Source organism: Dysidea avara, chromosome 8 (assembly GCF_963678975.1).
Source record: "Dysidea avara chromosome 8, odDysAvar1.4, whole genome shotgun sequence".
NCBI classification, from domain to species: Eukaryota; Metazoa; Porifera; class Demospongiae; order Dictyoceratida; family Dysideidae; genus Dysidea; species Dysidea avara.
In genome coordinates, this window is record NC_089279.1 from 21,731,852 (window position 1) to 21,746,702 (window position 14,851).

At 38.3% G+C, this 14,851-nt stretch overlaps 1 protein-coding gene across 4 annotated transcripts in view; it reads left to right on the forward strand.

The window, feature by feature from the left end:
* LOC136264655 (ABC transporter G family member 20-like) overlaps window positions 1-14,726 on the forward strand; it is a 45,388-nt gene extending 30,662 nt beyond the window's left edge. For 3 of the 4 annotated variants that reach the window (XM_066059432.1, XM_066059434.1, XM_066059433.1), the window contains 4 exons: window positions 246-318; window positions 376-462; window positions 516-620; window positions 14,462-14,726. In XM_066059432.1, coding sequence (XP_065915504.1) covers window positions 246-318; window positions 376-462; window positions 516-620; window positions 14,462-14,571 — 375 coding nt within the window. In that variant the 3' untranslated portion in view covers window positions 14,572-14,726. Of the gene's footprint in view, window positions 1-245; window positions 319-375; window positions 463-515; window positions 621-14,461 lie in introns of those variants that run through there. The other variant, XR_010705264.1, reaches the window with a different exon arrangement.
* The last annotated feature ends 125 nt before the right edge of the window (window positions 14,727-14,851 follow it).

Consider the following 14,851-nt stretch of genomic DNA (forward strand, 5'->3'; position numbering starts at 1 on the left):
TGCCAAAGTGATATTCCGAACATAATATTATATAATGGCTATATGTACAAGATACGAAAAGTTTTCTTTATAGTACTACAATGAACACAAAAAGCATAATGCAAGAGGGCTACATTATAGTAAATCTGTTTATGCAAAACTTTAATTTTTACAATGCAATGAATTTTACTATTTTCACACAAATTTTAAGCCTAGCATTTTTAAGAATATGTATGTATACACGTTGTGTGTTCTCATTTCCACAGATTGAGAGGGAAGGAAGCATTCCATTGGTGATCTTCTTAGGATTTATAGATGTACTCTGTGGGCTTTCATTAGGTAAGTCTCTTACCCACTAGATGAGATGATGTGATGAGTTGTTCCTACTTAATAAAGGATTGATGTTGTCAACTCTCTTTGCAAATATTGAATCAGCAGTAAATATTGCTGGTGCCATGTTTTTCCCACTCATGAACCTTGGAGGTAGTGTTGCTGAAAATGTAGTTGTAGTTGGTGTTCACTTGTGCTGCTTGTAGGAGTCTTATGGCCGATTGAATCATTTGATAAGTGGTTGAAAATTGTCAGTCGTTTGTCTCCTGTTTCATTTCCTGCTGATGGAATTAGGTCTATATTACTTAAAGGTGTGTAGTGTGTGCTTGTGTGCATGCATGTGTATGTGTGCATGTGAGGCAGCATAGCAAATTGGCTAGAGCCTTGTCCTGGTAATTGAAAGGTTACAGGTTCAACACATGTAACAAAAAAACAGTGTAATTATTAAAAATAAAGTAAGGTTCCAGCAATAAAATGTAGTGAAACGAGAGATGATGGTAACTGTGAGGGAAATCCCTACTTGGCATTGAAAAAGATTTAGGGATTTTCCCACATTGCTACAATGCTAAGTAGGGATTTTCTCTCATAGCTACAATCATCTCTTGTTTAACTACATTTTATTGCTGGAACCCTACTTCATTTTTATATTGTAATCCAAGACAGCCAAGCTTGACAAGACTGCAGCCATCAAAAAGCAAGCTAGTCTAAAGATGTGATATGAAAAGGTGGTCGTTATGAAATGGCTACGGTAATACTAATATTAACAATTATAAGGAAAAATTAGGAATTTTAAGTTCGATTAGGGATCATAGAAAAAAAAGAAACAAGGGAGGTTGCCTACACCTGTGGATATACTAGTGAACATTTAATCCTTACTTCAGTCTATACCCAGGGATAAAATGTTCACTAGTATATCTGCAGGTGTAGGCGACCTCCCTTGTTTCCCTACTTTTTTTTCTATGATCCCTAATCAAACTTATAATTCCTAATTTTTCCTTATACTTGTTTTATGTAACATTATTATGGCTGGTGAACCCGCGCATACCACATCAAAGAAAAGGATAGCGTCAGAGTTAATGTTTTCATCTGAATGTGTGCCCCAGCTAGCTATCAATTACTGACTTGAAAGTGAAGTGGTCAATAAGCTTTGCTTTCAGCTATGTTCAGCCTGTTACACAGTGCCACAAACGAAGAACGGTAGGAGAAGCACCTCTGCAATCAATCCAGTCACCACAAATCAGATTGTTCAATTCACGTGCCCCAACTCAACTATCAATAACTGACTCAAAAGTGAAGTGGCATTACGCTCTGCTTCACCCAATACACAGCGTTACAACGAAGTATTAGAAGCGCCTCTGCAATCAATCCAGTCACCAAGGAAAATACGGACGATTTCCGTTTACAAACATAGGGAAGCCATGCATTGCGCTACTGCAAATCAACACCTTGGGCAGTCAGCAAAAAGAAATGGACACAAAGGAGGACAAAGGTAAGTCCATGATGCGTGCATTTTACGTAGTGCGGTATGCCAAAAGGCACATCTCGAGACAAAGCAATGTCTAACAGTGAAAAAATTAAGCCCGTAGCCTTAGCCGTTATCGAGCTACGCTTGTCTGAAGGCATCAGGCAGGCAGGTAGGCAGGCAGTTAGTCAGTCAGTCAATCAGTAGAAGTTTTTTTAATTGGTAGCAATCTATTGGAAGCATTTAGGGTCATAGTAGCTATATAATAAATTACCACTATTGTGGTTCTGCATACATATGATTTTGTTACATAATTAACACAGCACATGTAAAAAAATCAGTTGTATACCAATCAGTCAGTAAAAGGATTTAGTTACTCTCACCAACAGTTTGTTTTTCAAATCTGCCTTTTGCTAGCCAACGATTTGCAGTGTTTGCAAATGTACTGAAAAGTAGGTCGGCTGGCTGTTGCCTTAGAAATTCCTGTGCTACAACAATGATCCCATTCTTTGTAAACCTCACATTGGACCCAACTTCTTGATTGTGGATAAGAGCACTTCGCAGAGGTGCACAGTGAGATGCAGGGTGTACCTGCACAAATAGAAATTCGACATTCAGTATAGTTATTGGCCATTACAGTTATTCTGATTCTGTTAGAGAGTATCGCTCTATGCAAGCATTAAACACTGGATAGTTTTGACAAAAGCTACTTTACTTTCACAATTTCAAGTATTAGTATGTTGTATCAACAATTCTACTATACAATGTGTACAACTTAACATACCCGCATAATGAAACACCTTTCTGATAGTTCTTCTCTCCCCCCCACCATGGTGATCAAGGGATGCTGAGTGACCCATTTACGAGACTGGTAGTTAGGCCAGGTGACTGAGGGTTGATAAATATCTAAGACAACAGCGTGGCCCAGGAAAACCTAATCTGAAACGAAAAGTATGATGTGTATACACTATGTAACTCACCTTTGCTGATTTGCAAGGCCAATGTAGGGGAATTCCCTGGTCTCCACCACATATACATACATAGCACAATGGGATCATTATTTGAACGTTAATTGATTGACTAGCTGAACACTCAATTATCTGAACAGTAGAATAAAGTGACTGTTTTATTAGAGCATTTCATCAACTCGTATATGTTCTATTAGAGTTAGTATATATTGCTCTGTCAGGGTAGCTCTGTATAAGTGAGTGGGCTACCCTAGTGTACAGAACATATTTTTGATGAAACTGGCACATAGGCTTTTAGATAGTGTGTTCACCTACTGTATACATGTACACTGTGTGTAACCCATTTTGTTATATGACCAACTGGCAGCTTGAGGTGACCAAAGGCTTACCGCAGAATACTTTCTGGTGGTTGTTTAATTGAATAATCAGCCATATGGTGGACTTTGAAGGTAAAATCCTTTATTTATAATTGCTCAGCTTTCTATTGTTTATTAAATAGGTGATCAAGTATGCATAGTTGAAAGCTAATTATAGTGTATGTTTCAAGTCAAGTCATATCCATTTTCCAAGCTTGTGGTGAATTTCTTGATCTCTGCAGCTGTAAATTTAACATCTTGTGTTGCCATCTCACAAGATGCAGCTGTTGGTACACACCCCTCTGTGTATGTACATGTGTAATATGCGATGTATATAATATTACAAATGCATATGTACCATTTGCACATGGCTATCTGAAATGAAACTTGTAAGAACAGAGTGTGAAAACATATGCATATTACTGCATAGACCTTACTTATTCTAGTTTCTACAAACTTACTGTTTGGTTTTCTTGCATTGTCATTTGCATTCTACTTCAAATTCTTTCATTATTCTCTTTGTTGCTTTCTTCTTTTAGCTCATTCTCTTTCTGTTTTTGCAAAATTTTGATATTTTTGTCACTTGTCAGCACTCTTCCACCCTGCTTTGGCTTATCTACAGTGATTGTTTTTGAATACACTGGAGGTGAAAGTCTAGGGGAAAACTTTTTATTGATTTTGCCTGGTGCATGAATCAATACTCTGTTGTATGCAGCAGATTTGGTGTGCCTAGGTTCTGTTGATGAATTAAGGATGATACATTTCTCACCACTCATTGTAACATGCATTTGTTTCTGCAGTCTCTTCAGTATACCTTTTTTCAAAGTCTTCCAACTCCTGTTGAGTAAAAGTAGACACTTTTTTTGCAACCTGCAGTGCTTGTTTGTGGGGTGTAGGACTGCACACGGAAAGAAACTTTAAACCAGAGGGATTAGGTGACTTAGGCTTCTTTGTAATCACTGCAGTAGCACTTCTATAAAGTGGATAAATTCTTATGACACAAAAGCTGGCGGTGATATTAGTAACTAACATGGCTGTCGTAATAACTCTGAAAACACATACCTAATAACTACCTTTCCAGGGTTACTTTTGACATATTCATGGCATACTTCAACCCACTTCATTTTCAAATGCCCAAAACAGCCTTTGTCTACAGACTGGGTGATATGTTGCTGTCAGACCTTCAGTGTAGGCCACTGTAAAGCTTTAATAATAATAATGTGTTGTATTAGGTGACATTACAAACAAGACCACTTTATCTTCTGCAGCTTTGTAAATGGTCTGTGGATAGTAATCCAATGAATGCCCATCCATTAGGGGCCTTGAAGTTGGGGAATAGCACAAAAAGTGATATGTAAACCATTTATCAAAGAGTTCTTGATCAACCAATCCACTTTGGGAAAGCCCATAAATTAGATTTCCCCATTGGTCAACTCATTTGTAAGCACCTTCCTAACCCAAATCACCATGGGTGGAAGGCAATAGCCAGCTGAACTGATGCAAGGTAGTGCAGTAATCTGCGTCTTCTCTCCAGAAGAAACTGCTGCTGCCTTTGTGCCAACTTCAAACATGCGTTTTGGTGATTTAGGACTCAGTGCAAAGCCATTTTCATCCATATTGAAAATTTTACCAGGCTTGTCTCTTAGGTTGTACTCATCCAAGGTCTTTTCAAGCAAATCGAAATAGTTATCCATAACCTCACCATCAGTTGCTTTTGCTCTTGCTTGAGATAATGATACTGGTGCTCTAAGGGTGAGATCAGGGTGCCGTTTGCAAAAAGAATCCCACCATCCATTAGTAATTTTGTGGAAGTGACCCTTGCTTTCTGTGATATTTCAAATATTGCCATAACATCCTTCCTTGACCTGGGATAGCCTATGTAGGCAGAGTGGCAGATAAACTAAACTAACTCCTCCTCTTCTCTGTCACTAAGGATCCACTGTGGGCCACTAATACTGCCTGGTAATACTTTCCCCCATACCCTGTCCCCTAGTGTGGATTTGGGTACATCATACATTTAGGTTTCTGCTGTCTCTCTAATACTAAAATCGTCATGTCCATTGACTCTGGGTCCCACCTCTTGATCTTAGGTTCATTCTTAGAGGTGCTGTTATATTTCTGCAATTTTGTTAAGCTGTGCAGGTCTCTAGGTTCAAGACTTGAGCACTCTTTCATTCAAAACAGACTGCCCCACATCAATAAAGTGACTGCTTGAATGAGTTCTAATACCTAAGTACAGGATGAAATTACTGTAATAATATTAGACGAAATGTACATCTAGCTAGTTCAGTAGTTTAATTACAAACAATGCAGCGTTTTAGTGTAATGTGTATTCAAAATTCATGCAAACTGTCATCTAATTAAATTGTAATATTATGTCTATGTACCTTTAAAAAGCTACGCAGTGCCAAGTATGTCAACAAAAAGCAGCAACTCAAACTTTTTAATATTCCATGCACGCACTGTCACGTGCCAGATTACCTTGTTTCCGAGAATAAAGGTAATCACAAGCCTGCATATTGATGACCACACCTTTCCATAAATGAGATGGAAGGAAATAAACTATGGCTCTGCTGATAGCCAGTGAATAACCCCAATAGATGGTGCTGGTTAAATTATTGGTCGTTGCTATTCGTACGGTTATATACGAATAGCCCACATGCTATTAGTACGGTCACGTACAAATTGCTCGCGTGGTATTTATACCGTCACATACGAATAGCTATGAAGTCACATCATGCTATTCATACAGTGGTTCATATGAATAGCAAAGAAGGTATTCATATGATGGTACGTACGAATAGCTTACCTCCTATAGTCACATAGCTAGGGTGTAGCTACAAATTGCCAAAAAGCTATTCGTTGGCAATGGTCAGCTGCCTCCTCAGTAACAGAGATTGACATACAGTGCATATCTAGGGGTGGCCTGTACCCTACCAAAGACTTTTGGTATGTGAGATCAAGATAATTAAACTATTGTAATAAAGCAGTCAATAAAGCAGTCACACTATTCAGAAAAGCAGTGTAGCAAACTGCAGTGTAGTATACTATATAGTTGGTGGAGGACTGCCATTGTCAGCAGGCTGTGACCTTTTTTTACTCCAACACAGAGAGTCTAGATACACCATTGTTGACATAGCTCATTCAAGTTCAACTGACTTATTAGAAACTGACAAGATGGCTTCCTTTTCATCATAAAGAAAATGTTGCTCTTTAAACAATTGAATGCAATGTAATATTGATATGAGCATACTGTGACTTCTGAAGAATAAGCTGTTTTGAATCCCATTTTACTCAGCACTGGAGTTTTCATGCATGTACAGTGACACTGCATGCTCACTTGTACTATGTATGCATTGTAGCCTCTAATCTTGGTAAGAGCTTGCATAATTTTATAATATAATAATAATCACAAAATCAATATTCAGCTAGTTGTACTCAAAGTAATACATGAATATTAGTTATTAACTGCTAGCTAGCTAGAGCTAACATACAAAAGTTACAAGCATGTATGTCATAGCTAGAATAAGATGACCATGGATTACCTTGTGGTCATAATAGCATGATGCTAGATCTCTGCCAAAACAAAGATCATTACAGAATATACACTCCAGTAATTGATTTGCATTTGAACTTTCCAAGATGGACCTGAATTTATGCTGATCAAGAATTAGCAAAGGTAACAATTTATTTCAAAACATGATACATCAATTGTGTAACATGTGCTAACTTCAGAATCTGACTGGCTTTGATTGCTACCCAGTGATTGTAGCTAGTGTACAACACTTGACAGTATGCATGCAGCTCCTATAAAGCAATTCCATAACACAGCATTCAGTAGAACTTTTCAAACCTGAAAAACAGTCTCGAGGAGTTCTTAGATTGTGATTGTGCCCTGTAAGTCATGAGATTGGTCATGTAAGAGCTGACGAGCAGCATTAATGTGATCATCATCAAGCTTGTCTACTTGCTTGATCTTTCATTAACATCGTGCTCACATCAATTACGATTGTTAATCCCCTTTTTGTGATGATGTCAAGTACATTGCAGCAGTAGTTGGACTGTTGCTTATCTTGTAGTCAGGGTTACTGTTCAATGAATTGCTGCAAAGTAGAAAGTTTACAATGAGTCGCTGCTTATAAGTGATGACTCGAGAATGGTTTGTTCACTTTGAAGTGGTGAGTACAATGAGTGGCTGCTAATCTAGAAGTGCATAGTTGCCAACTGTACAATCTATAATTTAGACACTAATCTGGTAATGCTTACTCATTCCGCAACTATATTATATGGTCTCTTTCTGAGTACTTCTTTGGTGCACATGTTGTCAACACTGATTCAAATGATCCTCCTCACTGGAAAATCATCAGAGTGTCTGGCATACAGATTTGCACAAATTCAGCTTGCTGCTAAAATGTCGATATTGCATCACAAAGATCCTTGGTGATACTTTAAAATTCACCAAAGCATTCAACAATTTACTCTAGTCAAAGATGTACCAGCATAGAGCAGACATTCATACCATTAAACTTATGTGCTAAAAGTCACATGTAGTTTCCGGAATGCGAGAATCATTGAACTAGCTCATTTATTATACATCATGTGACTGCCATACAAATAGCCCAAGAACTATTCATACGTGACTGCTGTACAAATAGCCACTCTGTAAATTTTTTGGCGTAGGAAATACCGGCCAGTACTTTGTCCGAGAGTACAGGATTTCGAACAGCAACTTTGAATCGCTCTGGTAAAGCAACCGAAAAAGATTTTGGGCTTTAACTTGGATGTCTATATAGGTTACTGTGTTCACACCAATTTTTACACGATTTGATTTGGTGATTTACGAGGAGGAGCAAATAACCTTATGTCCGAGCATAGAGGTTGTGACATGCCCATATATTTCTTATCACAGCTCTCTGTTAATGAAATATACTATGGCTCTGCTGTAGCCAATGAATATAAACAGATGCTATTGCTGTATAACAATAAAATTACAGGATTCCGTTGTCTGAGCTCCTTTGGGCTTTGTTGTAGCGTTAGTCAAAACTGCAGCAGTACTCAAGGCTGTACCAGCACTTCTTACACTTAGGAAATGATAGCGCTGATACCAGAGATTATTCATTGCTTTGAATATAGTTTCTATAAACCATTTCCTTTCCACGCACCTAAAGTTGGGTGAAGTCAGTGAAGTCAGTATTAGTCCTGTTAATTAAAACTATAATTTTGTGAGTGCAATAGTTGTCTGTCCACATTGTGTAAATAACATGGCTTCATGCTGCTAATAACCCATGGTTTCCAATATCTGACTTTGTTGTGAATGATATGTGTGCAATGTAGTTTGGTAACTTTTTGTTAGAGCATAGCTATGAAATACACGTGTGGCTGTGACTGCTGTATTAGAGTATCTCAATCTTGACACTCAGCTATGTAATAGATCAATCTAATGGGAATGGCACAACACCTTGTTTTCCTACGGAGCTAGATTGTTGTCATGGCGCGTTCTGATTGCTGAAGGGGGTGTGACAGTTGTTTAGCGCAGTTTAGCTGTTAAGCGCCTCAAATAGTTTTGTGACATCTAAGTATGCTCCTTCAAGGAAAGTGTTGATAGGGAAAATTAACACCTTGGTATGATTTCCATGAAGAAGGTGACCATTTAATTGAAGATAAAAGGAATGGCAAAGCACAGAAGACAGACATTTGTTGAAACTACAAAAGGCGCATCCCACTAGTGAGTTTGTTGCTGTGGCATAAAATTGTGGTTGTGCGCTGCTTCGTTTGGCCTCTAGCCTTGCGACTGTGGTCAGGCAGGCAGGCAGGCAGGCAGGCAGGCAGGCAGGCAGGCAGGCAGGCAGGCAGGCAGGCAGGCAGGCAGGCAGGCAGGCAGGCAGGCAGGCAGGCAGGCAGGCAGGCAGGCAGGCAGGCAGGCAGGCAGGCAGGCAGGCAGGCAGGCAGGCAGGCAGGCAGGCAGGCAGGCAGGCAGGCAGGCAGGAAGGCAGGCAGCGAGACGAAATTTCAAGTTATGGTGATTTTAAAAAAAATTCAATATCCAGATGCCTGTAAGTATTTTTTTGTTTTTAATGCTGTAATTGATGCTGAATGGAATAAGACTATTCCGTAAAGGTGATTTTGCTGCGTATGATATTTCCATGATGATTTTTAGGCGCTGCCTTTTTAGTGGCACGTCACTTTAGGGGGGAACCCTACTAAACAGTACGACTGTATTGTTTGATATAGTCTTAAATCCACAACCACTGACTGTCTAACTTATAACTGCTTATCAGAGTTTCATGTCTTGTGACGGGTAGCTTGCTCAGTATACAGCATCTGGTGTGTTTTCATGATCACTGCATGAGGATGCTAATGTGACGACAATTACTAACAGTCCTAAGTCTACAACTACACATGTAATATGCTCAATATTAGGAATGTGTAAATAATGCACAACCTATAGCAATCATGTAAATACTCTGATAATGCAGTAAGTGTGTCTGATAACAACAAAGTTTGCACTGAACTAGACAGTTATTAAAGACACTAATGTAAATTGTTTATCTACAACAATTGTCATTATCAATAACATCCATTACTGGACTAATAAAAAGTACACAAACTAGATGAATAAAAATTTGAAAAACTTTAAAAGGGAATAGAGATTGCTGGAAAAAGCCATGAAACAAGAAGGGATTGTTGGAGTGGTAATGTAAACCACAAATCCCTATTTTGATTCGTCTAAAAATGATGGAGCATGCAATTAAACTTTATGACAGAGAGTCAAAATAGGATTTGTGGTTTACATTACCACCCCAGCAATCCTTCTTGTTTCCTTGCTTTTATTTCTATGATCCCTACTCAAATATAAAATGTCTAATTTTCCTTATAGTTGTGTAGTATGTAGAGGGCTACCTGCTGGCTATCATGCTTATAACAAAAATTGTGTTGTACTTTTTGTAGGGGCTAGATTGATTGCAGAAACGCTTCGTGTACTGTTCTTTATTTGCAGCACTGTATAATCAGCTGACAATGTAGTTCAGATCATTTTGACCAGAACTATACAATTTTGGATGGACCATTCCACTTCATTTTCAGATATGTTCTACCCATTATACAGCATTACAAGCAAAGAAAAGTATAAGAAGTGCCCCTGCAACCAATCCACTCACTACAGAAATTACAGACTATTCCTGTGACAACCAGCTTGCACTGAAGCCACGCGTGTTACCACGAATCAACAACACCTCCGAGGTAGTGGAGAAAGAAAGGGCCACAAAGTAAGTTCATGATGTATACACTGTATGTAGCTGCTGCGCTTGCGAAAAGGTACTTCCAGGCCGAAGTGATGACAAACAGTGAAAAAATCAAGCTCAAAGCATTAACCTTTAAAGCCGCATAAAACTTCATAAAACGCAAGCACCGTATCTGTATAAACAACCTAAGGTGGCTACTGATATTGATTGATCGATAACTCGTATACAGAAGGTCACATGGACTTGCAATTGAGATTTTCTGAATGCCGATGTCATAAAGAATAAAATGGTGTCCAGGTTTTACTGATTCTGATGCTCCTTCGACGGTTTAAATAAACACAGGGGTGTAAATTCGCATAATGTTTTAGAGAAGAAGATAGCTTGGAGGTTTGTAAATGCTGTGGACTCTAGTCGTGTGGAGAGATCTACAACTTGATATGGTACTGTTCAAGCAGTGTCACTTTCAGCAAGTACCTCAAGATTGGTCGCCTTGTTGTCATCTTCACGAGTGTAACGTTCAAGTGAGCTAATGGTGATTCTTACCGAGTGAGGACAGATTTTCAGCTGAAACCAGACGAAGAAGACCGTGAAACAAGTGGAGAAACAGTACTAATACTAACTGTTTTATTGCTGATATCTGTAAGTATATATCACTTCTGTTATGAAAACAGTTGTTGGTTAAACATTCTGCGTTTTCTGTGCATTTTTTAATATTGCCGCTATAGTGGCTTATGTGCTTTAAGGATTAAGCATAGTCAAGTTATGCTTGATTGAAGGCATCAGTTAGTCAGTTAGTCGAATTTTGGATGGATATAAATTTAGTTCAAATAATTTCAAAATTGAATGGCCAGAATCATCTGCTTTTGGAACCTTATTGTACATATTCGTCACTATATAGGAAAATGCACTGAGTAAGGATAGATAAGTGGATAAAAAATTAGTCCACTGTTTCCTTCCATTTTTGAAGTGGAACATATATGGGTTTTGGGGTTGCTCTGAAGGCATTTTTTGGGTTTGTTGTAAAAAAGAAAGCGAGGCTAGTTTTTGGGCAACAGGTTTTTTTTAACAATTATGTGAGAGATGCAGCTTGTGAAGTATGTCAGTTTTATTTACGGAAAAAACAGCTAAATTGATCATGTACATGACATTTTACTAATATGGGTACTCACTAATCATTTGATGGTTGAGATGTGAAGAAGTTTGAATACTTGAGAGGAATGCTCCAAAGAAGATGTCTCTATACTTGTGTGTATGAAAATACAGCACTTGGAGGGTTGAAACTAATGCAGCACTTGGTTTTGCCTCGTGTTGTATTAGTCTCTCAACACACACCCCTCTTGCATTATTTGTGCACATACAGAGATGTGTCATGTATTACATACAATATTGGTTTTGCCAATTTATCAGGAAGTTCATGGTGAATATAATGTGGTGGTAGTGAATATTTCTATCATAGTATTTTTTTAAAAATTGCTAATTTAAAAATGAAATAGAGATCTATGCAATAAAAAGTAGTGAAACAAGAGATAAATGATGGCATTACAGCATAGCTCAGTGGAAAAGTCCCTACTTTGGCATGCACATTTGCTATAACAATTATTTTGCTCAGTGCCAAAGTAGTGACTTTTCCACTGAGCTATGCTGTAATACCATCATTCATCTCTTGTTTCGCTACTTTTTATTGCATAGAACTTCATTTTTAATTAACAATTGAACTAATTGTTAGTTTTTTGTTGCTAGCTACAATGTAATTTGTGACTGTTCTATTAGAATATCATACATGACTGTTGTATTAGAGTGACTGTTGTATTAGAGTATATCTTGAATCAGCCAAGAGGTGAGAGTGAGGTCATCTTAGTTGTTTACTGTGAAGTAAACAGCTAAATTGTTAAGAGGTGTGGTCTCTATACTCTATTGCTATTAGTCCAGCTAGATCTTTAATTAATGGGCGTGGTAGCGAACCTACCACGAATGGGATCCCAATCGCGAACTTGCAGATATTTAGCTAGTATATCTCTTACAAGTATATCAGGTCACCTGTAATATCTCTATAGTTCCACTGGTTAAAAGCGCGATACCCGTGATGTAAGTGACGAGCTGTTTCGTGACCAAGACCAAAAGCAGACGATGCAATACCAAACAACTCAGAAGCCATGAATGAGAAATGAAATAAAACAAGCCTTTATATAGTAATCGTTGTCACGGGTTAGTAAGCACCTAAACACAAGCGCAGGGTTACAGTAATTATTTCTAGATGGGTTAACAGGTATTATTTATATAGCCTTTTTGATCCGATCCACGCATGCGCACTGGCTTCACGGGCGCCTAGTGGTGACCCACTGCCTAGTGACTGAAAACGCCCTCCAACTAGAGTAGGGACCATATCGAGAAAAAGTGGTTGAGTAGTGCACGATATTAAATCACAGTAAAACAATAAGAAGTGTTATATCCCGAGTTACCAAAGCACAGTAGGGATATAACACTTCTTATTGTTTTACTGTGATTTAATATCGTGCACTACTCAACCTAGTTTCAGTGCTTCTTCTTGATATGGTCCCTACTCTAGTTGAAAATTCCTAATTTTTGTGTATACTTGTTTGTTAGCTATTTTTGTAAAATGGAATTATAACTGGTGAACCCACGCATACCGGATCAAAAGAAGGAATAGTATCTCGCGCCCCAGTTATCAATTATGATCTACTAAAGATGCAGTATCCATTACGCTTCATTGTTAGCCCATTACACAGCATTACAAATCAAGAACTGTTCAAAATGCACCTCTGCAATCAAAGTAGCCACTATGAAAAATACGGACGATTTCCGTTATACAAATCTAGGGAAGCCATCATGCGCTATCGCCAGTGCACTTCGTAGAATCATGAAATGCCGAGAGAAATACATCTCTGCAATCAAAATAGCCACTATGGAAATACGGACAATTTCCGTTACAAACCTAGAGAAGCCATCGCGCGGCTAGCTATATCTACCACTGAATCGACACCTTGCGCTGTCAGCAAAGATGAATGGGACACAAAGGAGGACAACGGTAAGTCCATGAAGAATGCATGGTATGCACTGCAGCATGCCAAAAGGCACATCTCAGGCTGAAGCGACGTCAAACAGTGAAAAAATCAAGCCCCTGGCTGCGGCCGTTATCAAGGTACACTTGTCTGAAAATGTCAGTCAGTCAGTCAGTCAGTCAGTCAGTCAGTCAGTCAGTCAGTCAGAAAATTCCATAGAATAAAATTTTTTTTAAAATTCCGTAGTGACTTGTTGAAAGCATTTTGGGTTGATCTGAAGCTTTTTTGGGCTTAGATTTACCTAACCAATACTGCCTTATCGTTGTCAGGAAAAATTGAGGCTGGTTTCTGGGTGATGCTAGTTCGTTGGCCACGCCTACTCCTTTGTGGTCCCTACTATACAGTTACTATCGTATTGTATGATAGTAGTGCTGGGACTGAAGCACTTCTGAAATCCAGCACTGAAATAACTTTGTGGCATCTATATTATGTTGCTGAAAGAAAGTGTTGATATGTAAAATTAATGCCTTGATATGGTTTCATTGGATGAAGAAGACAAACAATTTTATTGAAGATAAAAGAAAAGACAAGGCGCAGAGGGCCTACACTTGTCGGAACCCCAAAAGGCACATCCCATGGGTGAGTTTGTTATTGTGGCGTAAAATGGTGGCCATGTGCTGCTTCGTTTGGCCTCTAGCCTTGTGACTGTGGTCAGTGAGGCAGTGATACTAAAATTCGAGTTTTGGCGGGTTTTTTTAAATTCTATATCCGGCCACCTATAAGTGTTTTGTTATGTTTTGTATATTATATGGACTAGTACTATTCTGTAAAAGTGATTTTCGTCGTGTAAAACGTCTCTAGAGTGATTTTTAAAGACGGAATTTTGGGCGACATGTGAAATTTTCTGTGCGATCCCTACTTAAACAGTACTACCGTACTGTTTGATATGAATTTATGGTTTACACAGAGGTGCACATTAAAAGCTTTTTGGCTTTTGGTTGTCAAACAATAATGCTATGCCAAGCTTGGTCATTTATGGTAAATGGTTTAGACAGAACAGCACAGATTACAAACTATAACATTTTGTGCTGTTATATCTTTGCAGGTTGGGGTTTTACTGATGAACCGGTCTATTTCTCGTTTATTGTCCTAACAGTATGGTTGGTGACCTGTCTACTAATAACTTGTGTTGGATTACAAATAAGGAAGTTCTAATATCAACTTGTAGGTAATTAATTTAATTAGAAGACTTATATATTAATTATTTAGTATTTGGTGGCTCTGTAAAATACAGTGGCTAGCTATTACTATATAACCATATAATTTGTACTAGTATTTAAAAAAAATGGTAAATTAAAAATGAAATAGGGATCTATGCAACCAAAAGTAGTGAAACAAGAGATGAATGATGGTATTACAGTATAGCTCAGTGGGAAATCCCACATTGGAAGGTTATAGCAACATAGTAGTGAATTAGTAGTGAACGTCTTTAGTG